Source organism: Peromyscus maniculatus, chromosome 10 (genome assembly GCF_049852395.1).
Source record: "Peromyscus maniculatus bairdii isolate BWxNUB_F1_BW_parent chromosome 10, HU_Pman_BW_mat_3.1, whole genome shotgun sequence".
Classification (NCBI taxonomy): Eukaryota; Metazoa; Chordata; class Mammalia; order Rodentia; family Cricetidae; genus Peromyscus; species Peromyscus maniculatus.
The window spans coordinates 88,197,241-88,207,670 of NC_134861.1; the positions used below are offsets into that span (position 1 = coordinate 88,197,241).

At 45.1% G+C, this 10,430-nt stretch overlaps 2 protein-coding genes across 2 annotated transcripts; one reads left to right on the plus strand and one right to left on the minus strand.

Moving 5' to 3' along the window:
* Positions 1 to 291: 291 nt before the first annotated feature.
* On the minus strand, positions 292 to 2,507 carry LOC102906297 (PRAME family member 12-like). Its single transcript, XM_076545657.1, has 2 exons — positions 2,221 to 2,507; positions 292 to 859 (listed from the first exon to the last, which is right to left on the minus strand). Exons 1-2 carry the CDS (start codon positions 2,505 to 2,507, stop codon positions 292 to 294), a joined length of 855 nt encoding a protein of 284 aa, XP_076401772.1.
* A 4,967-nt stretch (positions 2,508 to 7,474) lies between these two features.
* LOC143267494 (PRAME family member 8-like) lies at positions 7,475 to 9,657 on the plus strand. The gene is made up of 3 exons (XM_076545644.1): positions 7,475 to 7,761; positions 8,230 to 8,820; positions 9,090 to 9,657. Exons 1-3 carry the CDS (start codon positions 7,475 to 7,477, stop codon positions 9,655 to 9,657), a joined length of 1,446 nt encoding a protein of 481 aa, XP_076401759.1.
* The last annotated feature ends 773 nt before the right edge of the window (positions 9,658 to 10,430 follow it).

A 10,430-nucleotide genomic window follows, 5' to 3' on the forward strand; every position in this document is an offset into this window, starting at 1 on the left:
ACTCTACGTGTTTAGTAAAGATGTCAGTGAAGAACAAAACTCACACTGAGTTATTTTATTGCTGTCTTATTATGCTAAAAAGGGAGAATGTAAGGGGTAGGCATAGGGACTTTTTTAAAAAATGTAATTAATCAAGAGATCACAACAGAAGACTTCAAAAATAGTTCCTTGGTTCAATAGATGCTTGAAGGCAGTTGAGAGTCTTTCCGGACCCTGAAGCTAGCAGGGAGGCTAATGACTGAGGAAGACCCCGGAGGGAGAGCACCCACATCCAGAAGTCATATTCCCTATTTACCGCTGGCAAGGACAAAGTCTAGGCCCAAGGTCATAGACACAGCGCTCACCACATTCATGGCAGGGATCTGTGGAAAACAAGATCCTCTTGGGCTGCCTTAAGGCTCTGAGTGTATCCATGAGCTCAAGACAATGTTGGGCAAATCTCTCTACTAAGATGTAACCGTAATCATTATAACACTGTATAGGGGCCGGGTACTGCTCCACATTCATCTTGGTCAAGTTGGCCGTGTGTCCCAAAAGGTCCTTCAGGGTGGGCATGGAAAAGTCATTATCTAATAGATTAAACTCGGTGAGCTTGGAGCACTTGCTGAGGGCAGGGATGAGGTCAGTGAGCTGAGAGTCCTGGATCCTACAACCCTGCAAGTCCAGAGACTGCAGAGATTCTGCTACATGCTCTATCAGCACTCCAAGAGGCTTGAGACATGAAGCAAATAACAAGATTCCTCTCAAGACCAGATGTTTTAGCTGACGCAGGTTGTGGCTCAAGGGGAAATAATTCAAGTCCGACTGTGACAGGTGGCGGCGTGTGATGGAGAGAGTCGCCAAGGGGTTCCTAAGGCACCTATGGGTAGACAATGGGATTGGTTCAGACAAAAGGTTCTGGAGAGTGTGTATACTGGGATTTAAGAAGAGGAAGATGGGGCACATGACTCAAGGTCAGTTTGACTATATGAACAATCAGAGTACCAGGGTGCTGCCTCTTGGAGTCTACTAAATCAAGTCACACCCACAACTCTCACCATAATTGTTCCCAGTCACTGGCAGGCCCCATGCACATGCTAATCCTTAGAGTAAACTGGAAAGGTTTGCTCTGATAGCTAAGCCACCTCCTCATCCTTGCTTACCAGAGTATTTGTTTCATGTGGTCTTTGAGAAAGAAGATGCCATTCATGGAGAGATGCTGCAGACAGTGGAGTTTGGAGAACTGAGCAATGACCTTGCTGATGCACCTCTCTTCTCTGTCTGCTGTCCTGGTTCCAGTCCTGAAAGTGTTCCTACAGATGCGGGCCAGGGAGAATTTGCGAAGACTCCGCATCTGTCCAATGCAGGGAGCAAATCGTGCCAGTGTGGACACATCCCACCCCGTGTTCAGTTCCAGCTCCTCAATGCGTCCTGGGTGGAAAACACTCAAGATCTCTTTGACAGTGCACATAGGCACAGTCCAGATCTTCATGTTTATACAGTGCAGCTGTAGAAAGTCTTTTCTCTGCTGGACCCACTGCAAGAAGCATGTTTGCTCTTCATTCAGACTGAGCCTGAGGTAGAGGTCAGTTACCACCTTCAGATGCCGCCACCTCAGTGCATATCTGGGAAGGACCTTCACTACAGGCCTCTCATCCACAGTCTCTGCTGAACAGGCCCCATCCTCCCTTCCAGTCCATATGTTCCAGAACTCATGTGGAACATTCCTCAGGTTGATCTCCTGAAGTTTCTCGCTCCTGTGGGTAAAACGTGTAAAGTGTCAGCAGACATGACAAGCCCCAACACCCAGCAAGTTTCCACTACACCAGCAAGTTTCCACTACACATCCCTAATGTCAGCTCTACCCTCCTGCCAAGGTCTCTTCAGCACCAAGTGTCAAACGTAGGAACTCACGTGTGTCATGGCCTCTCCCCGTGAGCTGCATGTGTACAGCTGATCACTTTCCTTCCACTAAGTTACTCTCCATTTCTACCTAGTCCCACGTTAGTGGTTGTTGGAAAGCCAGGGATAGGCTCCTTCCTCACTGGCTACCTCTACTCTGTCCTCTAATCCATACTCAACCGTCCTTACTACAGGAAACAATAGGTTTCAAGGCCCCTGCATTCCAGCACCATGACCCCATCAGAAGCCTCTGAACCACCTACAAAGCCATTCTCCCTGACCCACGGTCTCTCCCACAGGCCCCTTGTGCTCAGTCTACAGTACTTGGTTGCTGCTTACCCGGAGTGAAACTCTCTTTTCAGATGCATGTCTACTCCATCGAGCAGAGCCTGGAAGATTTCCAAGTTGGGGGTCTTCATCAACGTCCCCACAGGGAGACAGGGGAAAGGCCAGGCTGCCACCATTGCCTTCACAATCCTAGTGTGTCCTCCATTGAAGGCATCCTTGAACAGTGCTGGGAAGAGTGTCCAGGGAAGTTTCTCCAGAGTAGAGATGGCCAAGGTTTCATTTCTCAGCAGCACCTGCCTGCCCAGCTCCTCCAGTGTGGGTGGGGTTTGAAAACTCATCATGAATGGTCTTCAGTCAGAAGGTTCCTAGGGAAGCATTCAGTTGAGAATATATCTTCAAGATAAAGTTTAGAAAACTTCCTCCCCCAGAACAGTAACCACTCAAGGTCTGAGTCAATTGCTCTGGCAATGATAGAGTCCTCAACTTAAGCCATTGTCCTCACTCGTAATGTAAATCTACAGTTCCTCACTGACATCATGTGAGCCTCTCTATAACACTACTGGATACATGATTTCCAGGTCACCTTATGAGTGACCATTTCTCAAAAAAAAAAAAAAAAAAAAAAAAGCCTTCTGTCATCAAGTTTCGTTAAGTTGATATAAAAGATGCAGGCTAAAGCCTGAGTCAAGATAGAACTCACAAGCAATTCCAGCTACTGTGAGTCTGAAGCAGAGGAACTGCCAAAGAGGCTAAGATAAGTGGTCTACAGGTCCACAAGAGCCCTTGTTCCACAAAACAAATAAAAACAGTAGTGTGAATGTACCACAGTACAAGGGAATATGCTAATAACCTCAGCACCCAGAGTCAGGAGGATCTTGATTTCCAGCCTCCCCAGAACTCCAGGGCCAGTTCTAGGACAGCTTGAACAACATAGAAACCCTTGTCTCAAAACAACAACCATAATGAAATCACAAACTTTTATACAAAGACATTTGAGATGGAGGTGAAACTTCATTTAGACCTTTACTCATTGTCTTCAATGTGTTCATCTGAAGAGGCAGAAATGAAAATTTCCTGATCCACTTTGGTCTAAAGGTCCCTTTATTAAACTGCATGACCCAAGGGAGGACAACTACTCACCAGTTCTGAGCACCGACAACAGTCTCTTTATCCCAGCTGAGCCAGGCACTTCCTCCAGGCTCCAGGTCTCTCAGTATCTTCATGGCTCTCCTGAAGCCTTTATATACCTTCCTGCTCACCCTCCCTATTGCAGTCCCACCTCCCAACCCCAAGCTGCAATTTAATTGGATGACTCAGTCTCCACCCCTTTAATTCTACAGAGAACATTCAATCATTTCGTTGATTGAATCAGAACTCCTTGTGAAAACAACCTCACTGCCCCTCAAAAGTCTTGGGTCAATATAAATATTCTACTTGTTAATTTACTACAAACATTGAGTTTGTGGATTTGTTCTTATATTTGCTTATTTATTACTTTGTATTGAATGTGTTACAGAGCTTGGGTCTTGCTCTGAAGCTAAGGTTATTTTGGGATTCTAACTCTTAGGAATCCTCCTGCCTCAACATCCTTCTTGCTTGGATTACTCTTATGAATCATCATGGTTCACTGAACTTGATTAATGTGACAAAGGCCAGATGAGTTTGGGTCAGTTTGTGATTTAATCTGTTACTGATAATAGACACAAAAATAATTCAAAAATAATTCGTCAATGGATCCTGGGCAAAACATCAAGTCAGTCGGGAATATGCTTTGGAGCTCAAGGCCTAAACTGGATACTCTGTCAATACACTCAAGTAGCAGCTACTCAAAAGGGTGAGGCAGAGAATGGCTTAATTCCCTTACTATGGAGGTTGGGGTGTTGTTGATGCACTCAGTTTGTAGAGAACTAACTACCCAGCATCCACTGCATCCTCTTCCCAGCACTCACTGCAGCAGAAAAGCCGGAGCTTGCCTGTAAGCTCAGATTTCAAGAGTGGGAGGCAGTAGGTTCAGTTATCTTCAGCCACTGTGTCAACTCAAGGACAGCCTGAGCCACTTAAGACCTGCCTTCCACCCACTGAACAGAACAGAACAGAACAGAACAAAAGAGGTATCTTCGAGGAAAGCCACCCTTGGCTCCCCATGAAAGAGTCAGAGCTTCAGGAAGGTCAGGGTGGCACACTTGCTCAAAGACATGAAATCAAGAGTGAAACCTGGGAGCTGAGAATGGCTCAGCACTAAAGAGCACCCATTAATCTTCCAATCACAGCACCCACATCGTGTCTTGAAATGATGTGTAACTCCGGTCCTGGGAGATCTGAAGCCCCCCTCTGATGATCTTGGGCTGCAGTTATAAAGTGTTGCATATTCATACATGTAGGCAAAACACTCCTATACCTAGAATGAATCTTAAAAAAAGTTTGTATAAGTACCAGAAATGACAGCAAATGCCTTTAATCCTCACACTGGGAGGCAGAGGTTGGTGGGACTCAGTGAGTTCAGTACCAACCTGTTCTAAGTAGGAACCAGTCAGGCATACAGAGTGAGCATCTGTCTTAAAAATTGTTTAAAGCTGCGTGGTGGTGGTGGCACATGCCTTTAATCCCAGCACAAGGGAGGCAGAGGCAGGTAGATCTCTGTGAGTTCCAAATTAGCCAGTCTATAAAGTGAGTTTTGAGTCATCAAGCTACTACAGGAAGAAACCCAAAAAGCAAACCAAATAAAGTAAAATAAAACAAAAACAAATTGGGTTAGGAAAAAATAAATAATATTGGAGGAAAAAGACCTAAACACAAAGTATGAGGAAGACATATGGATGCACGACATGTTCAAACACAGAGGAATCCGATGGAAACACAAAGTTGTTAGCCATAATATATAAGCAAAGGACCTGTAGTGTAGTGTGTGTATGTGTGTGTGTGTGTGTAAATGACCTAAGAAAACATTATGAGACAAAGAACCATCAAATATGCCAGGAGTTTCTTTTGTGTTGGCTGTCTACTACTGATCATTGAATCTGTCCTTAAGAGTTCTTTGTATCTCCAGGGAGACTGCATTTGAGAGAACTATTTGTCAATTGCAAGTCCTTATCAACTGGAGACAGAGTCTGGGTTAGGGAGGGGAGCTTGTGTCCACTTCTCTCAACACCAGCACCCCATGTGGTGCAGACACATGCAGGCCCTGTTCATGCTGCCACAGTCTCTCTGAGTTCATAAGTGCAGCAGTTCTGCTGTGTTTAAGAAGGGTTCCTGGGTTGGAGAGATGGCTCAGAGTTTAAGAGCACTGGTTGCTCTTTCAGAAGCCCTGAATTCAGTCGCAGCAATTACATAATGAGATCCAGTGCTCTCTTCTGGCCTGAGGGAATACATGAAGTTAGAATACTGCATATATAATAAATAAATAATTTCTTTAAAAAAAAATAACTGTTCCTGGTATTCTCTGTCCCCTCTGCCTTTACACTCTTTCTGCTTACTCTTCCATAGGGTTCCCTGAGCCCTAAGAGGAGAGAATTGATGGTGACATCTCATTTAGGAATTAGTGTTCCAAGGTCTCTCACTCTATATCCAGACTCATTATTTTCTCTCTCTTTCTCTCTCTGGCTCTGTCTCTGTCTCCAGATTCCTGAGAATCAAGTATTATATCTCCCTCCCTGACATGTTTTTATAATTGTTTTGAGAAATGGTTTAGTGTAGCCCACAGTGGTCTCAAAACAGCAAAGAAGACAGTGAATTTCTGAGACTTTCACCCAAACCCTCACATTCTGGAAACACAAGCATGTCCCAATATGTCTAGATGGACACAAGCAATTCTCCTGCCTCACCCTTTCGAGTAGCTGCTACTTGAGTGTATTGACAGAGTATCCAGTTTAGGCCTTGAGCTCCAAAGCATATTCCCGACTGACTTGATGTTTTGCCCAGGATCCATTGACGAATTATTTTTGAATTATTTTTGTGTCTATTATCAGTAACAGATTAAATCACAAACTGACCCAAACTCATCCGGCCTTTGTCACATTAATCAAGTTCAGTGAACCATGATGATTCATAAGAATAATCCAAGCAAGAAGGATGTTGAGGCAGGAGGATTCCTAAGAGTTAGAATCCCAAAATAACCTTAGCTTCAGAGCAAGACCCAAGCTCTGTAACACATTCAATACCAAGTAATAAATAATCAAATATAAGAACAAATCCACAAACTCAGTGTTTGTAGCAAATTAACAAGTAGAATATTTATATTGACCCAAGACTTTTGAGGGGCAGTGAGGTTGTTTTCACAAGGAGTTCTGATTCAATCAACGAAATGATTGAACGTTGTCTGTAGAATTAAAGGGGTGGAGACTGAGTCGTCCAATTAAATTGCAGCTTGGGGTTGGGAGGTGGGACTGCAATAGGGAGGGTGAGCAGGAAGGTATATAAAGGCTTCAGGAGAGCCATGAAGATAGTGAGAGACCTGGAGCCTGGAGGAAGTGCCTGGCTCAGCTGGGATAAAGAGACTGTGGTCGGTTCTCAGAACAGGTGAGTGGTTGTCCTCCCTTGGGTCATGTGGTTTGATATAGGGACCATTAGACCAAGATGGATCAAAATTTTCATTTCTGTCTCTTCAGATGAACACATTGAAGACAATGAGTAAAGGTCTAAATGAAGTTTCACCTCCATCTCAAATGTCTTTGTATAAAAGTTTGTGATTTCATTATGGTTGTTGTTTTGAGACAAGGGTTTCTATGTTGTTCAAGCTGTCCTAGAACTGGCCCTGGAGTTCTGGGGAGGCTGGAAATCAAGATCCTCCTGACTCTGGGTGCTGAGGTTATTAGCATATTCCCTTGTACTGTGGTACATTCACACTACTGTTTTTATTTGTTTTGTGGAACAAGGGCTCTTGTGGACCTGTAGACCACTTATCTTAGCCTCTTTGGCAGTTCCTCTGCTTCAGACTCACAGTAGCTGGAATTGCTTGTGAGTTCTATCTTGACTCAGGCTTTAGCCTGCATCTTTTATATCAACTTAATGAAACTTGATGACAGAAGGCTTTTTTTTTTTATTGAGAAATGGTCACTCGTAAGGTGACCTGGAAATCATGTATCCAGTAGTGTTATAGAGAGGCTCACATGATGTCAGTGAGGAACTGTAGATTTACATTACGAGTGAGGACAATGGCTTAAGTTGAGGACTCTATCATTGCCAGAGCAATTGACTCAGACCTTGAGTGGTTACTGTTCTGGGGGAGGAAGTTTTCTAAACTTTATCTTGAAGATATATTCTCACCTGAATGCTTCCCCAGGAACCTTCTGACTGAAGATCATTCATGATGAGTGTTCAAACCCCACCCACACTGGAGGAGCTGGGCAGGCAGGTGCTGCTGAGAAATGAAGACTTGGCCATCTCTGCTCTGGAGAAACTTCCCTGGACACTCTTCCCAGCACTGTTCAAGGATGCCTTTAATGGAGGACACACTAGGATTGTGAAGGCAATGGTGGCAGCCTGGCCTTTCCCCTATCTCCCTGTGGGGACGTTGATGAAGACCCCCAACTTGGAAATCTTCCAGGCTGTCCTCGATGGAGTGGACATGCATCTGAAAAGAGAGTTTCACTCTGGGTAAGCAACAACCAAGTACTGTAGACTGAGCACAAGGGGCCCGTGGGAGAGACCGTGGGTCAGGGAGAATGGCTTTGTAGGTGGTTCAGAGGCTTCTGATGGGGTCATGGTGCTGGAATGCAGGGGCCTTGAAACCTATTGTTTCCTGTAGTAAGGACGGTTGAGTATGGATTAGAGGACAGAGTAGAGGTAGCCAGTGAGGAAGGAGCCTATCCCTGGCTTTCCAACAACCACTAACATGGGACTAGGTAGAAATGGAGAGTAACTTAGTGGAAGGAAAGTGGTCAGCCGTACACATGTAGCTCACAGGGAGAAGCCATGACACACATGAATTCCTACGTTGGACACTTGGTGCTGAAGAAACCTTGGCAGGAGGGAAGAACTGACATTAGGGATGTGTCGTGGAAACTTGCTGGGTGTTGGGGCTTGTCATGTCTGCTGACACTTTACATGTTTTACCCACAGGAGCGAGCAATTTCAGGTGCTCGACCTGAGAAATGTTCACCATGAGTTCTGGAACATATGGACTGGAAGAGAGGATGGGGCCTGTTCAGCAGCGACTGTGGATGAGAGGCCTGTAGTGAAGGTCCTTCCCAGATATGCACTGAGGCGGCGGCATCTGAAGGTGGTAACTGACCTCTGCCTCAGGCTCCGTCTGAATGGAGAGCAAACATGCTTCTTGCAGTGGGTCCAGCAGAGAAAAGACTTTCTACAGCTGCACTGTATAAACATGAAGATCTGGACTGTGCCTATGTACACTGTCAAAGAGATCTTGAGTGTTTTCCACCCAGGACGCATTGAGGAGCTGGAACTGAACACGGGGTGGGATGTGTCCACACTGGCACGATTTGCTCCCTGCATTGGACAGATGCGGAGTCTTCGTAAATTCTCCCTGGCCCGCATTTGTAGGAACACTTTCAGGATTGGAACCAGGACAGCAGACAGAGAAGAGAGGTGCATCAGCAAGGTCATTGCTCAGTTCTCCAAACTCCACTGTCTGCAGCATCTCTCCATGAATGGCATCTACTTTCTCAAAGACCACATGAAACAAATACTCAGGTAAGCAAGGATGCGGAGGTGGCTCAGCTACCAGAGCAAACCTTTCCAGTTTACTGTGCATGGAACCTGCCAGTGACTAGGAACAATTATGGTGAGAGTTGTGGGTGTGACTTGATTTAGTAGACTCCAAGAGGCAGCACCCTGGTACTCTGATTGTTCATATAGTCAAACTGACCTTGAGTCATGTGCCCCATCTTCCTCTTCTTAAATCCCAGTATACACACTCTCCAGAACCTTTTGTCTGAACCAATCCCATTGTCTACCCATAGGTGCCTGAGGAACCCCTTGGCGACTCTCTCCATCACACACCACTTCCTGTCACAGTCGGACTTGAATTATTTCCCCTTGAGCCACAACCTGCGTCAGCTAAAACATCTGGTCTTGAGAGGAATCTTGTTATTTGCTTCATGTCTCAAGCCTCTTGGAGTGCTGCTAGAGAATGTAGCAGAATCTCTGCAGTCTCTGGACTTGCAGGGTTGTATGATCGAGGACTCTCAGCTCACTGACCTCATCCCTGCCCTCAGCAAGTGCTCCAAGCTCAGCGAGTTTAATCTATTAGATAATGACTTTTCCATGCCCACCCTGAAGGACCTTTTGGGACACACGGCCAACTTGACCAAGATGAATGTGGAGCAGTACCCGGCCCCTATTCAATGTTATGACGATTACGGTTACATCTTAGTAGAGAGATTTGCCCAACATTGTCTTGAGCTCATGGATACACTCAGAGCCTTAAGGCAGCCCAAGAGGATCTTGTTTTTCACAGATCCCTGCCATGAATGTGGTGAGCGCTGTGTCTATGACCTTGGGCCTAGACTTTGTCCTTGCCAGTGGTAAATAGGGAATATGACTTCTGGATATGGGTGCTCTCCCTCCGGGGTCTTCCTCAGTCATTAGCCTCCCTGCTAGCTTCAGGGACAGGAAAGACTCTCCTCTGGCTTCAAGCATCTATTGAACCAAGGAACTGTTTTTGAAGTCTTCTGTTCTGATCTCTTGATTAATTACATTTTTTTAAAAAGTCTCTATGCCTACCCATTACATTCTCCCTTTTAAACATAATAAGACAGCAATAAAATAACTCAGTATGCGTTTTTCTCTTCACTGACATCTTTACTAAACATGTAGCGTGATGGATAGTTGTTTTGTTTTTTCTTAAATGCTATTATTATTTCTGGCTCCAATACACCAACTAAATGTAAGAACTCTGGATAGAAATAAAAAAGTGAACAGATAGATGACTATAATGACAACATTGCATATTGGGGCAGGTAGATACAGTCATCATCTAGGGTGGACTACATATCCAGGCTAGCCTGAGATACAGAGTGAGACCCTCTATCCAAAGACCTTGGAGCCAGAGAGATGGCTCCAAGCTTAAAAGCACAGGCATGGCTGTGGTCATAATTTATTTGTGCTCAAATGTGGTGGGATTTTATTAGTGTTTTAATAAATAAAGCTTGCCTGGAGAGTCGAGGAAGAGGCAAGCCATTATAAGTAAACAAGGAAGTCAGGCAACTGTAGCACCTGCCTTTAATCCTAACAATTGGCAGGCTGGCATCTGTCTGGATCTCTGTGTGTTCAAGGCCACACTGGAAACAGAGCCAGGTGTG

Coding starts and splice junctions, on each gene's coding strand:
- LOC143267494 (XM_076545644.1), top strand. CDS start 7,475: ATGAGTGTTCAAACCCCACCCACACTGGAGGAGCTGGGCAGGCAGGTG. Junction 7,762..8,229: donor AAAAGAGAGTTTCACTCTGG/GTAAGCAACAAC, acceptor TACCCACAGGAG/CGAGCAATTTCAGGTGCTCG. Junction 8,821..9,089: donor CACATGAAACAAATACTCAG/GTAAGCAAGGAT, acceptor GTCTACCCATAG/GTGCCTGAGGAACCCCTTGG.
- LOC102906297 (XM_076545657.1), bottom strand. CDS start 2,507: ATGAGTTTTCAAACCCCACCCACACTGGAGGAGCTGGGCAGGCAGGTG. Junction 860..2,220: donor AAAAGAGAGTTTCACTCCGG/GTAAGCAGCAAC, acceptor GTCTACCCATAG/GTGCCTTAGGAACCCCTTGG.